This window comes from Ambystoma mexicanum, chromosome 7p (assembly GCF_040938575.1).
Source record: "Ambystoma mexicanum isolate Mex_15411 chromosome 7p, UKY_AmexF1_1, whole genome shotgun sequence".
NCBI lineage: Eukaryota > Metazoa > Chordata > Amphibia > Caudata > Ambystomatidae > Ambystoma > Ambystoma mexicanum.
Window position 1 is genome coordinate 878,158,137 of NC_090939.1, and position 18,417 is coordinate 878,176,553.

An 18,417-nucleotide genomic window follows, 5' to 3' on the forward strand; every position below is an offset into this window, starting at 1 on the left:
CTGTGTATGAATCATAGGTATTGACCCTAAGGCTCAAAAAGGCCTCTGAATAGGGCTTTTTTAAATGCTGAATCTGTTTTTTTGTCCACAAGGTCCGGGATAGCAGCTTCCTCTGTTGCCATTGATGATCTTCCTACAAGACTGGAAAGGATAGAGTTCCCTTCCACCAATTCCGGCATCAACGTCTCCTCGCCCCTTGGAGCATGCTGTTTAGATATGAACCTCCGCATCAGAATGTGCTCTGCATCCTTCTATTCATCCAAGATCTTACCCCTGATGTCCAGAATCAGCGGAAGCCCCATCTTAGGGAGATGGCCCATGGCCATAGCTGCTCCTCTGACTTCATCATAGGAGATGGCTGAAAGTTGTTCTATTTGTTTCTTCATCTCACCCAAAACAGGAGCACAATCGTTCCCCTCTTCAATAGCCTTGTAAAACATCTTGAACCTGTTCAGCACCATCTCTGCTGTGTATGAATCATAGGTATTGACCCTAAGGCTCAAAAAGGCCTCTGAATAGGGCTTTTTTAAATGCTGAATCTGTTTTTTTGTCCACAAGGTCCGGGATAGCAGCTTCCTCTGTTGCCATTGATGATCTTCCTACAAGACTGGAAAGGATAGAGTTCCCTTCCACCAATTCCGGCATCAACGTCTCCTCGCCCCTTGGAGCATGCTGTTTAGATATGAACCTCCGCATCAGAATGTGCTCTGCATCCTTCTATTCATCCAAGATCTTACCCCTGATGTCCAGAATCAGCGGAAGCCCCATCTTAGGGAGATACTTGTACTAGCAGATCCAGGGACCAGAAGATGGTCCTGGATGTTAAGATTGATTTCTAAACTCTGACCTGGAAGGCAGACGTTTAGGAGGCCACCCTAGTTTATTGGAACAGGGAACCTTCTGGACAAGCCAGACCAATCACGGTAGCTTGGCAAGCAGTTAAGACTAAGTCACAGAAGGGGTGAGAGAAATCGGAAACCCACAATGAGCACACACAGTAAGACTCCACAGAATACGCTTAGACAAGTGTATATAAAAAATACATATACATTTATTATAGGCCTTAATAATTAAACACAAATATACCAAAGTGATATCAAACAGTTACCACAAACGCATTTCACTATTTACCATATATACAATTACATTTCGCCTAATGCAGTAAAGGGGAAATAACAACCAGAGAAGAGTAAGTTAACACAAAAATAGCATTAGGCAGTTCTTCAGAGTAGATCCCTAACTTGAGCAGTCCAGCCCTACGAAGTGGCAAGCCTTATGCTCAAAAGTACAGAGGTGCGTTGAAAACACGCGGTTGTGCGTAATAAGAGAAAGCAGGTCCTCTTCAAGGAGCTGTAGCAGTTCAGGAAGGGGATTGAGGTGATGAAGAACAGTGTCCTACTATTCAAAGAGGTTCTACCCTTGCAGGTAGAGCGACTTTCAGATTTCGGGAATAGCTAGGTAAAGCAGGCTAGCCCAGCTAAGGTGAGTATCTTTTTCAGGATTCTCGTACGTAAAGAACAATGGTTGCACCAGGAGCCCACCAGTAAGTGATGCTAGTACTCACCGACCCTCGACACAGTCCAGGCCAATCTTTGCCAGTCTAGGCCAGGTCGCTTGTAGGTTCAACCCCTGCAGTTACACGTTGCTTCGGCTCTCAGGGGCTGCAGGACGGGACGATCATCCATGGTGGGACAGTAGCCTTTTCTCAGCTCTCGATGAAGAAAAGAGGACAGTTCTAGTGCAGCACATCTCAGGGCACATAGGTGCAGGCAGGTAAGGCTGTTACAATGACTGTCACCGCAGCAGGGCGACACAGGGACTGCAAATGCTTGCGGCATGATCTACTCGCTTAAATCATGACCCAGAGGAGCTAGGACTACGAGATTTAGCGGGAATGGACCCAGGACCACACACTGGCCATTCCTTAAGCCTTGAGTGTCAACTCGGGACAGCAGCGATCCTAGGTGATACCCTGGGTTTGAGCTGGTCAGTTCACAGGATGGCCGAGGAAGACTTCTGACGAGGTTCTATTGGAGATTAAACAGGAGATGCCGAGAGTAGTTGTTCCCATTACTCCAAAGAGTTGAAGTGCCCTTGCAGGCCTTCAGTGATCGATGCAAAAACAGGGGTCCAATGGGACTTCAGTGGGCTCATGGTGCCAAACCTTCCAGCACGTCTCCAGCTTTTCCACTGGTCTGCTTTAGCATTTCAGGATACTTGGCTCCTTCTGTAGCTCGATGTGAACTTCAGGTGATCGACCTGGAATGGATGTAGAACCCCTTCTCTTATCCAAGATTTGTTTTGCGGTCAAATCTGGGATAACCAGTCGAAGATCTGCTCTCTTGTATTCATGCCAGGCATGGGCCAATTATGGCCCACAGTGGTTCCAGTCTTTCAGACATACCAGACATACTGGCACCAGAAGTATGGATTGGGACCAAACAGTCCCAATCCTCTTCCTGGGCACTAGTACACGTGACATGCAGGAGCCCGTGAAAGTTGCAGGTTTCGCGGGAGGCTGCATGCCCAAATAAGGAATTCCTGGATCGGCTAGGCCTGGGGGAAGGCAAAGGGGCAAAATGGCCAGAGGACAGAACAAAAGACTTTGTTGCACAGCCATTTTCGGCACTGGCCACAGTCTTGAGTCAAACGTGGAAAGGCGATATGGTTTGTTAAAAAAGAAGTAAAAATAATATAAAAGTAAACTGCTGCCACCAGTTCGTCCTAGGCACACTTGTACAATCACCAAAAAATCCTTAGAGGGTGTCTAGGGCCATAAAATAAAAGGACCCCTATCTGCGGTACTATAAGGTACTTGGCACATAGAGAAAAGGTTACCAAGAAATGGCAACTTGTCAGTTTCCCCTGCGCTCCACTGGCAAAAGTCAGGTTAGGTTAGCCAAACAAAAGTAAAAAGGTTTGGAGGGGGGGTCCAGAAAAGGAGGGAACATTGCACATAAAGCAAATCTTTCCTAACACTGGAGCCAATTGTTCCACAAACCTCATTGATTCTGATACCTAAAGTAGTTAGGGTATGCCTTACCATACAAATAATAAGACATAACAGAACCTGGGGAGGCAGGACAAGTGTGCGTTTTTACAGGCTCGGTTTGTTTTTAGGTCTTGGAGCCAAGTCATGCCCTAAGTCCAGCTGTGGCTTCGCTCTACCCCTGAATTCTCTCTGGCTCCGCTACCTCTACCCGACACAGATTATTGGTCTCTCATCTTTTTTAAACCTTGATTTGATCTTGGTTGTATGCTTTGTTACTGTTTCATAAGTTATGTCAATTTTTCACAGCAAACTTGGCATTAATCACGTGCAATTCAATTGGTTTACTCGTTTAAGGTGAGTTTCTTGATGCTTTGTAGACATGGTCCAGTAAGAAATACCTGAGAATAGCAATACTAGGTTGAGAGGCTATTCTGTTAGTTGGCAGATGCTTCTGTCTGAGAATCTCCAGACAGGAAAGCGTTTGCAATGCTTCTGTATTTGTGGAGTAGGCCTCCACCCACACATAGTAATTGTCTTGTGAGGAGAGGTTAGTTCTTGGCGTATCAAAGTCTGGCTTCATCCTTGCGCAAACAGGCTTGCCTTTGGTGCACTTATCACACTCCGCTAGCACAGCCGCAGTACTTGCCTACTGCACAAGTGTTTCATGCCGTTTGATAGCCTATGATAGAGCTGGAAGAAAGACTTCCAGGACTGACAACTCTACTCAATGTCTAGTAAATGTTGAAATAAAAATGTTGAACACAAGCGTAAATTATATAAATAAACCCTATAACTAACCCTTTAAAAGATTTGTCCCTGCCGTTACTTGAACTGTTTCCCAAAAACATGTAAGTATAACTAAGTGTTCTGCTTGTTTACTGGCTACTGCTTTGATTTGCAAGGTGTGGATCAGATTCGGGTGTATTGTCAGTTGTTTAAACGAGTGAGGACGTGTCATGACCTTAAAAAGCCTCTGGTATAGCTGGAAGAAAGACCTCCAAGACTGACAACACCACTCATTGTTCAGCGAATGCTATGACCAAACTGTTGGCTGAGAACATCAATGCCATGAATAAAACACTATTACTAGCCCTTTAAAGCATCTATTCCTACAGTTACCTGAACAAGTTGACAAATATACGTCACTTCATCTAAATGCTCTGCCTGTTGGCTGGCTGTAGCACCGTCTAGAAGGACAAGGTTCCGCTTAGGCATGGGCTTCATTACAAGTATGGGGGAGCGGGGAAAATATTGGCAGTAACCGAATGTTCCCGCTCCACTATACACGAGAACAGCCCTGGAGTGTAGGATGTACCTCCAGCATGGTGCTGGAGGTGAATCCTCCAACTCTCCGCCAAAATAAATCTGCAAAATTGGTGGAATTACCGTAGCGGAATTACCGCCATGGTAAATTTGCCAAAAAAGCCCCATAGAGTCCTATGGACTCATAGCAAATGGGGATTTACACTGCCACCGCCACTTGCAATCTGGCAGTAATTACGCCGGACCAACTGGCGGTAACAGTAATTCAGTTGGGCGGCATTCCCGCAGATTTCTGCTGACTAAAATCTAGAAAGCATGAAATGTAAAATAAGGTGGCAAGTGGAAATGTGTGGACTTTTTACATACAATTCCGATTAACATTAACTGCTTGCACATTGAGTAACACACATTCTACGTCATTGTAGCAACTACAAGGCAACACCTGTGGTCGCTGTGAAGACAACCAAATAGAAAATTGCTATTAAACAATAATTTTATTTGAATGATTGACACATTTCATTTCTTCTTTCCAGACTATAGCCGCAGTTCGTCCCTCCCACTACCCATGCCCGGGGAGGTGATTGGCAGTAGCAGCAGCGAGCATGGGTCCATTTCACCGGATTCAGATGCAAAGCAGGAGCTGTTCTATGAGAAAACAAAGAGATCCATCTCCGAAAGCCCCACCACCACGAGGTCGCCAATTTCAAACTTATTAAGGTAAAGCAGTATGCACCTGTGAGCTAGCTGCCTGCCGCAGACAAAGAATGCTCATAGTGCACTCATAATGTATAGTCACCCAACCATCTATCATTGCTTGCATTACTGCTCTGGATTGCACAATATGTAGGGATGGGCATAGAGTAAAAGCTTTGTTATATGGCACCAGTGAACTAGCACCTCACAGGGCAGTCATATTACCATTTGGTTTAAGAAATGCAGGATCACATCATTTGGAGGCCAAATCATTGAGGTTCCGGATTGAAGATTGTTGCAATCATTGAGGTTCCGGATTGAAGATTGCTGCAATCATTGAGGTTCCGGATTGAAGATTGCTGCAATCATTGAGGTTCTGGATTGCAGATTGCTGCAATCATTGAGGTTCCAGATTGCAGGTTGCTGCAATAATTGAGGTTCTGGATGGCAAGTTGCTGCAATCATTGAGGTTCCGGATTGCAGGTTGCTGCAATCATTGAGGTAGGTTCTGGATTGAAGATTGCTGCAATCATTGAAGTTCCGGATTGAAGATTGCTGCAATCATTGAGGTTCTGGATTGCAGATGGCTGCAATCATTGAGGTTCCGGATTGAAGATTGCTGCAATTATTGAGGTTCTGGATTGAAGATTGCTGCAATCATTGAGGTTTCTGGATTGAAGATTGCTGCAATCATTGAGGTTCCGGATTGAAGATTGCTGCAATTATTGAGGTTCCGGATTGAAGATTGCTGCAATCATTGAGGTTCTGGATTGCAGATTGCTGCAATCATTGAGGTTCTGGATTGAAGACTGCTGCAGTCATTGAGGTTCTGGATGGCAGATTGCTGCTATCATTGAGGTTCCGGATTGCAGGTTGCTGCAATCATTGAGGTTCTGGATGGCAGATTGCTGCAATCATTGAGGTTCCGGATTGCATATTGCTGCAATCATTGAGGTTCTGGATTGCTGCTAAAACATTGCAAAAGACCTGAAAGCTTTGTTATTCAGCCTTTTTTCAGTCTTCTGGCTCTCTGCCAAACAAATAACCGGCATTCGCTTAACCTGCATGTTTAATTATCTAACAACATTGAACTCCCATTCACGCTGGATAATCCAAGGGATGGAAAGATATACGGCTCAGAGGGTTACATTTTACCTTGAGAGTCAGGAAAAATTGAATCATCCAAAGTGAAGACACATTTAGAGAAAATGAAAGCTCTTTTTTTCCATTTCACTTCCCTGTATTGGCTATCCATCCCCGGTTCACATGCTGCTGATGATGGATCGCTAGTAAGAGCCAAAAGGTGTACATGTTTGTACTGCTCTTGCTATCTCAATGCTACGAACATCACCACTATCAATAATATTGGTGAATGCAGAGTCTGGTAGCTGTAAAAATGTAAGATCATGTTAATATACCAATAGTTGACTGCAAATGATAGCGCATAGTGAGGGAAGAAGAGTGTTCTAGGAGGATGCTGGCACATATACATCCAGAACATGCAACTCCTCCACCAGGGGGGATTGAATGTGGCCAAATATTAGCCGAACCACTGGTGGTGGACACTGAGTGCGTCACTCGACCCCCCCCCCCCCCCACTGCACATGCGTGCGCACTGGGAGTATATGCAAGTGCAAATGGCGCTCAGTCATTTACACGGAGACAACACTTTGGCCGCTGAGAAGAAGCCACACCCTAAATGCACCGGCCATAACGTTTCCCCTCTGCAGTCGGTATTACAGAAATGGCCATCCCACCGGACGCAGCCCCTTCCATTTTGTTGAAATGTCGATGGGAAGTGCAAACAGGTGCCTGTTGTGATCCAGCACACTTTCTGCATTAGGGGCCCAGGTTTCCTGCCTCCTGTCAATCTGTAGCTGTCTATTTTGTAATGACAATGTCTAACATAGCCTTCCCTCTGGTAGCATTCTCTATGCTTGGAAGAATGAGCTTGCCTAATGGACCAGAAAGTTACTTGTCAGCTGTTTGTCATTAGCTGGGTTTGTTTCCCAGCAAACATCTGGCCAATTGAAATGCCCACAATCATTGACTCCCTGTGTTTGTTCATTGTATTTGTATGTGTTTGTATTTATTTTGTATTTATTAAGCGCTAGAGCCAAAGCGCTGTACAAATCATCACATCACAGTGCAATAAAAGTGAACATGCTGGCAGTTAACCAAGAGAAGCTAAAGGAGATGGGCTTTGAGAGCAGAATCAAAAAGAGACTAAGAAGAGATAGAGCAGAGAGAAAGGGGGAGTGCATTCCAGTAAAGAGGGGCAAGAAAAGAGAATTGTGGCTATTTCATCCATTAAGGGTTCCTCCACCTTCTCATTGGCTGGCATTTCCTCATTCTGTATGGTAGTCCCTTCTTTATATGTGGTAGAATCTGTTGTTGGTTTCAGAAGCCCCCTTCACGTGCCAGTACACAATGGTGTAGGTTAGGGTGACCAGACGTCTCGGTTTTCCCGGGAAATCGCCCTCTGTCCCGGGGTCCCGGGAGTTTTTAAAATTTATAAACCCTGTCCCGTGATTGGAAGGGTGGGTGGCTACGGTCCTGGTTTTTGCCGGGACCCGATTTGGGAATCCCGAAATCTGGCCCAGTGCGACTCTTCCTGCATGTGAATGTGGGCATGAATGCTTTTCGCGCCCCCATTTCCTCCCCTCTACGCTCCCCGGCCGCTCTCCTCCAATGAGAGGAGTGTATCTGTAAGCACCCGCTCTCAATCCCCCCACAAAGGCCAGCGGCATCGAAGTAGGACTACAGTTTTACTACAGTTTTATTTGTGTTTACTTTAGTCCTACTTCTATGTCTATGGCCGGTCCCGTTTTTTTTATTTTTTATCTGGTCACCCTAGTCTAGGTTGCCATTTCCCCCGGCTATATTCTACACTGCTTTGCTAGTGCAGTTCCCTGGTTCGTCTCCATCCTCGCCACTGCCTTCTGGCGGTCACAGGGCTCCCGCATGGCTGCAGGTGCAGAAGCCCCTGGGTTCAGGGCCTCTGCTCCATGTAGTGGAATCCTTAGGGTGCTTCTGGTTGTTGGTAATCGGGGCTGAGGCCACAAACAGCATTAGGTGGGGTCCTTCAAACCCCTGCAGACAGATGGAACTGGAACTAGCAATGTAGGACGTGTGGATATGGGGCTGGAACTGGGTGTGCTTTGGCAGGTGGCTTACAGGATGGTAGCCGAATGTACCTTGTTGCTGCAAGGGTAGGGGTAGGAACAGAGGCAGTTGGTTGCAATCACTGGAATAGTGGCAGAAGAGGAGGTGATGTTGCGCTTGGCATTTGCTGCAGTGGTAGAAGCAGTGCAAAGGGAGGTGTGCAGGAAAAGGTTGATCCCGCCGGGGGTTTAAATGTTCCAGTGGCTGCAAGCTTCTGCTTGCCAGTAGTTCCCCCGAGCGTCACTGTCGGCGTCTTCCGAGGTGCCTGACACACATGTATTTGGAGACCTTTCATCCCCACATGGAATGTGCACATGTTGGGCTACATGTCTTCTTTGCACAGCCCATATGTGCCTACATGCCCGCCAGAACAGACTTGTAGGGGAAGGCAGCACTGCAGCAATTGCTGACCAGGCCTGCGTTTATGGCTCGGAAATGTGGGGTTATACTGGTTGCAATTGTCAAGGAGCGAAAACAAAAGGTTAAAACATCTATTAAGTCTCCCCTTGTCTGCCCCAAACAGGTCCATCCAGTGTGAACTAGAACGGCTCTCTGGAGAGCCATTAATTGCAGTTAAGCTGCTAGAAAGACATACCTTTGCAGGATCATGAGTGTATAGAAACGCACGAATCGATGGCGAAGAGTAATGCAGGTTCCTTGGATCAGCCATGCAGAGAGAATAGTCCCATGTGATAATGTACCCGCAAAAATGTCGCCATGCAAGAATGGCGCTGTTTTTTGTAGCAACATTATCATATGGAACCTGTGGGGGACACCCCCGCAACCCCCTTTTTTTTTTTTTAAAGGGAGCGGGGGTCCCCCCTGCAACCCCTGCTCCCATTTATCCCATATATTGTCCCCATAAATAATGTCACCTATGCCGTTTCCCGCCGACTATATTACCTGATACCGAGAGAATGGGCCTCATTACAAATGTGGCGGTACAGTGACAACGGTGCCGGTAGTGCTACCAGCACCGTTGTTACCGTGCCGCCACATTACGAGTTCTGCTCGCGGGTGCCACTCTGCACGCCTGGTCAGACCAGGCGTGCAGAGCGGCACCCGCGAGCAGAACTCGTGATTGCACCGTTATCAACGGTGCCGGTGCAACCATGCTCCCCGCCCCCTTCAGCACTATAGGGCAGAATGGGGATCAGGAGCCTGCCCACACCAGCACCCGAGAATGGGCAATTACCAGCCCATTCAACTCCTGATGGGCCGGTAATGGCCCATTCGCAGGTGCGGGTGACGGTAGCGAGTTTGGCGGTAGCCGTGCCCTTAATAAAGGCAAGGCTACTGCCAAACCTGTAATGAGGCCCAATGATTTTTGGCATTGGCAAATCTGCATTCTGGGACAACCTCGATAGCATAAGCATGAGCTCCAGGCATTGGTTAAAGAAACTATTTTAGCCTGGTCCCAGGAAAGACCTCTCTTACATTGCTGTAACAGCAGCCTGCTTTCCAATTATCAAAACTTCTTTTCGTTTCGAGCGGTCTCTAGATTTAGCATATTCTCCTGCGCATAGAACTCTTATGCTAAAGTTGCGACTGGGCATTTTGCAATGGGTCAGTCAGTGAAAAATATTGCCATTACAGGTTGTTGGCAACAGATGATTGTATACATGCTGTAGCAGCCTACCCTATTTACGCCTGGCATAGAATTCTGTCCTGATACGTTGAACGAGCGCTCAGCCAATCAGGTGGCAGGAACAGCAGGCAAGAATACACAGTGTACCATCCGCTGTTTCCAGCCACCCAGGGCCCTTCCCTGGGTGGCGCCTCCTTTTTGTTTTATTTTTTAATGTGGGTAGGCAACAGTGAGCTTCTGCCTGTTACCTCCCCACCAGCCAGCCACCAAAACAAAAAAGACACTTTTCCCACCTCCATACTCCCTCCCTCCCTCCCTCCCTCCCTCCCTTCCCCGGTGGCGGACATCTTTTTGGGTTTTTTTGTAATGTGGGGAGTCAACAGGGAGCCTCTCCCTATTACCTCCCCACCCTCCCCTCAGCCCCCAAAAACAAAACATACCCTTTCCACACCCCTGCCCTCCCTCGCTCCCCACTTACCTGATGTACCAGAGCTTTGTGCTCCGGTCCCAGTGCTCCATCTGCCCATTTTAGAATGGCTGCGGCCATTTTTATATATTTTTTTCTCTCGGGAGATTGGATTTGCGCAATAGCACAGAGCCCCATCTCCCGAGGGGAAAAAACGATTTGTACCCCGGTCAAACCCTGGGGTTCGAATAGCAATCACGCCCCAGACAGGGGGGGTGTACTGGCCGGTAATGGCCCGCAGCCCTTGCTGAGTTGGTTTGGCTCAGCGGGTGGTCCATGACCGGCCATGCACACCCCCTGGCTGGGGAGTGATTGCTACATTGTATCATGAATTATGGGGTATTATTATGCATATTTATTTATGTTTTGTTTTTTGTCCTTTGATAGTAGTCGAAATAAAGTTTCATGATGATGAATTGCTTATATTTCCAACTTACAAATTTACCACCAAGACCGTCCGCTTTTGCCATCATGCAAGATGCTTGCCATCCAGCCAACCATCAAACCTGTACTCACTTTCTACCATCCTCCAGATCTCACTGAATTTGTTTAGATTCTTTCCCCAATATCCTCACCAACACTTTCTTGACCTCAGATCTTTTTATTGTGGGTGACTTTCCCTATGGCTTGAAGACAACGCTATTCTCTTGTTCAAGGAGTTCCTCCACATCTGTGGCATTGTCATCCTCGAAATCTTATCATTGCTGCTGTCACGCAAACATTGACACAGTCAACAATCTCAACCTTCAATTTGGCATAACTACTACCGAAATCCCCATTATGTCTGTCATTTGGCGGGCCATGATCAACTCAGCCTTTCATTTGCACCCACCAACACTCTCTCAAACCCGTGCCAGAATCTCATCCTACCTAGTTCAAATCATGAAAAAAGATGGTGTCAACCAAGTGTAACAACTCTTGCTGAAGCCCTTTTATCTGACCCCCCCCTTTGTTCTTTATCGACTGCAGAAAGACGCAATCCTCACTTCCTCACCATCATCCAGACAGTGGCCTCATTTCCTCCTTAAAAAAGGTTCAGCTTGATAGTCCTCCAGAAACTAGTTCAACAACTCAAAAAAATATGTGAAAAAATCACTGCCACAATTTAGATATGGGCCTCATCACGACCTCGGCGGTAACGCCGGCGGTATTAGCGCGGGGGCTATTAGCGCGACCGCCATAGCCCCCAGCGCTAATAGCGCGGGATCACAAGTTGGGCGGACTTGGAAGTCCCCATTCCCCATTGAGCCCATTCGGGAATGCCCCACTCCCCATTGGGCTCAATGGGGAAATTTCGCGCTCATACCGCCGGCGGATTTCCCGCCGGCGGTATGAGCGCGAATTCTCGGCGGATTTCACACCAGCTCCGAGCTGGGTTGAAATCCGCCGAGGCCCTGGTTCGGCGGACCCTTAAATCCGGCGGTAATAGCGCTACTGCCGGATTTAAGGGTTACCGCCGGGGTTGTGATGAGGCCCATTGGTCTAGCCCACCCCTAGTTAAAAAAAAGCTCTCTGGGATGCCAGCACTGTCTACAACAAAATCATCTTTCTGGCAAAAAGGCACTATTTCTCCTTAGGAGTGAGACATGCCACCAACCTTCCTCAAGAGCTATGTAAGTCTGTTCAGTCATTTATCTCCCCTTATTGCACTGCATCAACACTGCCAGGGGCTCAGGACCTCTGCAACAACCTCCACTCTTTTTTTACCCAAAAATAAATAAAATAAAATAAATACAAATACAAAAGGTTGAGAACATCACAAAAGCTATCATCTCTTCCCAACCCTCCAGCAGTCCAACTACCTTCCCACCATCCCAAGAGGAAGGATAACTCAGGGGCAACGCGTTTGTCTTGGAAGCAAGACAACGCGGCGCAACAAAGGTTTGAATCCTGATCCCGCACTTAGAAACCACTCACTGGTATTAAGCGCGTTATAAATGAAAAATAAAAAGAATAACTACCTGCAGCCTCTTACCTACCTTCGAATTCCAATTGGTCACCTTGGATTATACCTATAATCTGCTAAAGGCACCCAGACCAGCTGGTGACCCTTGTGCCTCTTCCATTGTGGCTATCCATCGCAGACATTCTTGGTCTCCAAGTTTTGTATTTCATCAACCTGAAACAACCGCTGATAATCCACATCAATAAATGAAACCTCCCTAGATCTAAAGAGCCTAAAAACATCCAACTCATCACTAGCCTCCCTTGGCTGGACAAAATATTCGAAGAGGAGTATCTGCGCCACTCTAAAAACTTGTTATAGAAACCTCTTCTTGATCGTCCGCAATCTGGATTTCGTCTCTTCACAGCACTGAATCAACTACGGTCTCAGTTTGTTACAAGGTTCTGCAGCTGGCTCACTTTGACAACTTCACCATGTTTATGCTAGTCATCCTTTCTGCTTGCTCCGGCACCATCAATGAACCCATCAAGTGCCTCAAATGATCCGGCTCTTCCATTGGAAGCAGGGCCCAAGACTAGGACTTCTCATAACCCCTCCTAGAGCTGTAGCATGTTGCATTCCTCCGGGCTCCCTCCTTTCTGCTTTACGTTAACAACACCTGTGAGCAACCAAAAATGGACATCATCAGATCACAAAAACTCCTTTTCTTTAATTCCTAATACGGCTGGCATGCAGATATGCCTGCACTTTACTGGAAAAATGGACTGAGTCTCTGCCATCTCCAAAGAACTTCATGATATCGAATCCTGAATGAGCGCAAATTCCTGAAGCTCAATGCATCCCAGACCGATAGTCTGGCAATGGGACCTCCACATCTTCTTAATCAAATTGACACCGTGTGGCCTCCTCCTCCCAGCTTCTATGGCGAATCTGTCCCCATGAAATATTCTGTTGGAAACCTCTTTTTTCTATGGTGTTCCAATATGATCATGAATTGCCAAATCAGTGCTGTGGTCACAAAATCATTCTTACAGATGAAACCCCTGCACAAGGTGTTTCCCTAAATTCCCCAGGGAAACCAATACATTGTAGTCAGAGCTTTAATCAGCTCAAGACTGGATTGCGCCGGTGCTCTGTGTGCAAGCCTTGCATCCTACCAAATGCAACACCTCCAAAAGGCCCAAACAGTGGCCTCCCACTTGATGATTGCGCTGAAAATGCATCAATCAGAATCTGCACACCAACACCGTCTCCACGGACTCCTCGTAGCATCCAGGATCAAATTCAAGTTGCTGTGCCTTGCCCACAAAAGCATTCATGTACTCCCAACCAATAGGTACCACTTCGGGATAGCTAGGGGCGCCAGCTGCTACCTCTGGCAATGTCCTTGATACCCTGCCACTGACCATGTGACCCCTGGCCTCCATGTCCTCACACTAAGATCAAAGGGTAATACAGAATGTGTGCACCTCTGTATAAACTGTATGTATCTCAATTCACAGTGAATGTAGTTCAAAATGTAATGTATGCATCATATTATGCTTTATGTACATATCAGTATACAATGTATGTATCTCCATGTGCAGCATACATGGGTCAGTATATAATGTAATCATCTCAATATATGAAAGATACCTCTCACTTTATAATGAATGACTTTCACTATGCAGTGTATAGATTTATAAATCCTGAATTATGTCCTGTAAAGAACACATGGTGGCAAAAGTAAAGATAGACACAAGTGATCACAGTTCAAGTGTGTTTATTGAACAATGGATGAAGGATGGAAAAACGCCTCACCTAAACCTAAATCTAAGATGGGAGCAGGCATATAGCGGATTCCATGTCCCCACCACAAGCAACCATTCCCAACCATATTCCAGCTAGGTTAGGGGGGTTAAAGGAACCAATCTCAAAGCGGCCTTGTTGAACACGAGATTGTTAATTAGTCATGCTAAAGACATTCATGATTTAATCCTGTACAGCCAACTCAACCTTTTGTTTCTCACAGAGACCTGGATTAGAAACACCAGCGGACCAACTATCAATCTGGCTGCCCCACCCAGCTTCTCTATGTTTTGTAAAAACAGAGAACAGGGCTATGGGGGAGGAGTGGCAATCATAGCAAAATCTGAATTGGGACTCTATGTTCTCCCATAGCTTGTCAAGGCTGCGAGATCCTCCATGTGAAAATGACTCAAACTCGAAATATCTGCGTGAATTTCATCCTTATAAACCGCCCTCCACTGGCTTTACCAGACTTCATTGTGGAAATCTCACAGATCTAAGGCCCCCTTGAGGGGCAGAATAGAGCCAGTTTTCTCTTAGGTGATTTGAACAACTGGAGGGGGGAAGAGACTGACAAAGTAGCTATTGAATTGGAGCGAACTCTAAATAACTTGAACTTTCAAGTTATAAATACCAACCCTACCACAGCCAAGAACCACATGTTAGATTGGGTGGTCAATAAAAACATTGCCACCGTCGTTGACCAAACCTCTCTCTGTATTTGGTCAGACCACTACATTGTTGGCTTTCATTTCCAACTACCGGAGGATGTGGTTAGACCTACTATCACCGCCAATGTTATTATCAACCGTAAATTCAACAGGATAAAGGCTCAGGACATCTCCCTATACCTAACAACTATAATGAGTGAAACTGAGAGTGGGGACTCTAGTTTCTTCTTTTTCTGACAGTTTCTTGAAATTGCTCAATGAAATGAAACAGCCCTGTGAGCGACAAGTTGTGAGAGACAACATAGGCCATAAAAAATTGTTCATTCCCGAACTTAAAATGATGAAAAAGGAGAACATCAAACGGAAGAAAAGAAAATAGCTTGGAAGGACTCTGACAAAACCTAGAAAAATACAATTATCAAAACTAAAAAGGAATACTACAACATTGAGATAAGTCAGGCCTCCAACCACCCCAAAAAACGGTTAGAAACTCTAACACTCCTGCAGAAGCCAAAGGCCCTCCTAACTCTGATCGTCCCTACGGATAAAATAACAAAGGCTAGGAAGAAAATTAAAGAGGCTCTGCCCAATGCGGCCACCCCTATCGAGAAACAGTGCTCGGAACATAGAGGAGAAGGTATCAAACCTTTTGCCTTCTCAGCTATAGCTGTTCCTGATATGCAGAAGCTTCTCTCATCCATGCACCCCACGTCATGCTCAGAAAACATCATCCCTCCAAAGTTAATCGTAGAACTCATAGAACTGTTTGCCCCCTTTCTGACTAGATTCGCTAATGCCTCTTTTAGAGATGGCAGGATCCTCAAGTGAATCAAAATTGTTGTGGTCACACTGCTTTAAAAAAAAACAACTTATACCCAAAGGACCCGGGTAATCTCAGACCCATAACAAATTGCCAGTTTCTTCTTAAGATCTTAGATAAACTTGCCTGCGTGCAATTCCAAGTTTTCTTGGAGAATAGCAACATTCTGCATGATAGACAATCCAGCTTTCGACCTCGGTATAGTACTGAGACAGCCCTACTAGATCAGCAATCGCACATGCTAGGAATGGAATAACCGATAAGGCTAGAGCGGGTCTGCTGGTCCTTTTGAATCTTTCAGCGGCATTCGATTTGGTGGACCACTAACGCCCCTTACACTCCTTAAGTCATCTGGGATTATGTTCCAAGGGAGCGGTTGACTGGTTAAACTCTTTTGTATCTAGACGATAATCCAAAATCCAGTGGGGTACAGCAGTTTCACCATAAAGCCCTATCTGGTGCGGAGTCCCACACAGGGCTAGTCTATCCCCCATTGTGTCAAACCTTTACACAAGGTCCCTTTATTCTGTTCTGGACGACTTGGGTGTATTTTTCATCAATTATACTGATGACACCTAGCTGTTTTAAGAGTCTACCGGGGATCATTTGATTGACAACAAAGCCCTCACTAACATCTACCTGCAGATAGAACCCTGGATGTCATCCAACTGGCTTTGTCGAAATGGCAATAAAACAGAGATTCTCATTTTTGGCTCCAGACAGACTCGGTTGAAATTGAGCCTGTCCTTTCAGAGTTTTACATTTGGTGATACCATCTTAACGGTTCAAACCAAGGTAAAAACTCTGGGGGTCCAGGTGGAGGCCAGTCTGATCTCTGAGGCACATGTTAACCTGCTGAGTCAAAGCTGTAATTACCATCTCCATCTCCTGAGAAATATTCGCCCCCATAACAAATTCCATGGCTGTACCCTGGGACCACAGCTCCTGACACCCATATGCCCACGGGGCCCCCCCAGCGCCTCACAATCACACATAATCCCATTCATCATTAATGTGATTATGCCTGAGTGCAAGGCGCTGGTGCACCATGAAGCAGGCATGTCTAGCCATTTCTTATTGTGGTATGACATTTAATATTGGGCAGCTTTGATAATGCAAGCATGATCAGTGGTATTATTCTTTCTGCGACATAACACTTTCTGTTGGGCATCTTTTATAAAGCAAGCACGATAAGAGTTATTACGAAGCAAGATTGGCATTTTGTATGCAACCCGTCTAGCCATTTCTTACTGAGGTATTACATTTTGTATTGGGCATCTTTGAAAAAGCAAGCAGGAAGAGTGGTATTATTCTTACTATGGCATGACATTTTGTATTAGGCATCTTTGGTAAAACAAGCGTAAATTCTATTATGTAGCCAGACTGGCATTTCAATGCAGCCAGTCTAGTTATTTCTTATTGTGGTATGACATTTTGTATTGAAAATCTTTGGTAAAGCAAGCATGATAAGTGTTATTATGAAGCAAGACCGTCACTTTTATGCAACCAGTCTAAAGATTTCTTATTGCAGTATGACATTTTGTATTGGGCATCTTTGATAAAGCAAGCATGATAAGTGTTATGTAGCTCGATTGACCTTTTAGTACAGCCAGTGTGGACATGTTTTCATACTTTGGCATGCATTTTCAATGGTAAAGCCAACTGGAGTATGTTCTTTCGTGGGGATACTGCCATATATTGGCAGAACAAACATGGACATGTTTTCTTACAGTACTACGGGCATTATGTGCAAAGCAAACATGAGTATGTTCTTATATGGGAATACAAGGGTGTAATGGTGCAGTCAGTATGGAAATGTATTGGGCACAGCCAGTGTGAAAATATTTTAAACTGGCACATATTGTGCGAAAAGGCATCATGAAAATCTGTTAGAGAAATGCTCCTGTGCACTGTTGGTGACTTGTATCTATTGGATTTTTTCCTGAGTTACCTTACAAAACCAATTGCAAACTGTTTGGCTTTTTACACAATTTTTGTAAAAAAAAGTGTTCTCTAAATTGTGCCATTTTAACCCATTATTTTAAAAAATATTCTCAGGGGGGGAGAACCGTCCCAAACCCCCCTTCATTGGTGCAGGCTCCCTCGCTACTCTCGGTCACTCTGGCATATCTGGGACATATATTTACGCCCCTCCAGTTAAAACATTCACCAGCCGCCACTGGTTGTAAGTTCCTTTCTGCACAAGCTTTCTGAGATAAGGCCATCATTTGCTTGACCAAAAAAGAGGGCCACTTCTACAAAGATTTTGTTAAATTCCAAGAGTCCACTAGAGATGACAAAACTTCTAAACTAAGGGCCTGATTCATGGAAGTGTTTTATAATGGCGCAATCCCATAGGAAAACGTTCCATGACTCAGGCCCTTTAGTCTTTACTTGAGGTTAGTTTCACACACCCAAATTATAAGGTTTTTGTCAACAGCACAGGAGATGACGGCGCCACCATTGTCCCGGGGAAGGATGGTTTCTATATTGTGGTACCTAACAAGCAGCTTGGCATGGCCACAATCTATTTTTTTCCTCCATAATTTTTATAAGTGGTGCTTTTTTGATATTGGTTATGGAGGAACTGATGCTCCTTTTGTACCTTCAACTGCCACATTTCATTTTCTATTGGAACTCCTGTATTCCGCAGCTTTGTTTACCATTGGCAGTGACGCAATCAGACAGAAACTATGTGCTAGCAACAAAAGTATGTGACCCGCAAATCCTAATTTGTGTCCTTTCATGAAAAACATTTTGAATCATACCTGGGGAACATTTCTGGTAACATGTATAGAAAATTGTATATTGTAAACTAACTTCAGCGAATCAAATTTAAAGGAAATATTGGAAACAGAAATTACATTTATTGAACTATCATTACAGGTAAAGAGCTTGTGCACAAATCAAATGCAAAGTTAGATGACACTTGTCAAATATATGACACTGTGCTAATACACAAACAGTACTGTGTGTTAGCACAGTGCTTTGGGATTGCCCTTGATTATGCATTAAAAGGGACATTTAAGAGTGACTGTGAAAATGCACATTTCCTTCGGTGTTTT

The 18,417-nt window shown here is 45.3% G+C and overlaps 1 protein-coding gene and 1 long non-coding RNA gene across 3 annotated transcripts in view; one reads left to right on the top strand and one right to left on the bottom strand.

Annotated features, from left to right (window-relative positions):
- MAP3K15 (mitogen-activated protein kinase kinase kinase 15) overlaps nucleotides 1-18,417 on the top strand; it is a 1,358,420-nt gene that overhangs the window by 1,181,458 nt on the left and 158,545 nt on the right. For both annotated transcript variants that reach the window (XM_069637110.1, XM_069637109.1), the window contains exon 21: nucleotides 4,789-4,972. In XM_069637110.1, the coding sequence (XP_069493211.1) occupies nucleotides 4,789-4,972 (184 nt within the window). The remainder of the gene's footprint in view (nucleotides 1-4,788; nucleotides 4,973-18,417) is intronic.
- LOC138526401 (uncharacterized) overlaps nucleotides 1-18,417 on the bottom strand; it is a 309,600-nt gene that overhangs the window by 148,604 nt on the left and 142,579 nt on the right. The gene's annotated exons all lie outside the window — the stretch shown is intronic.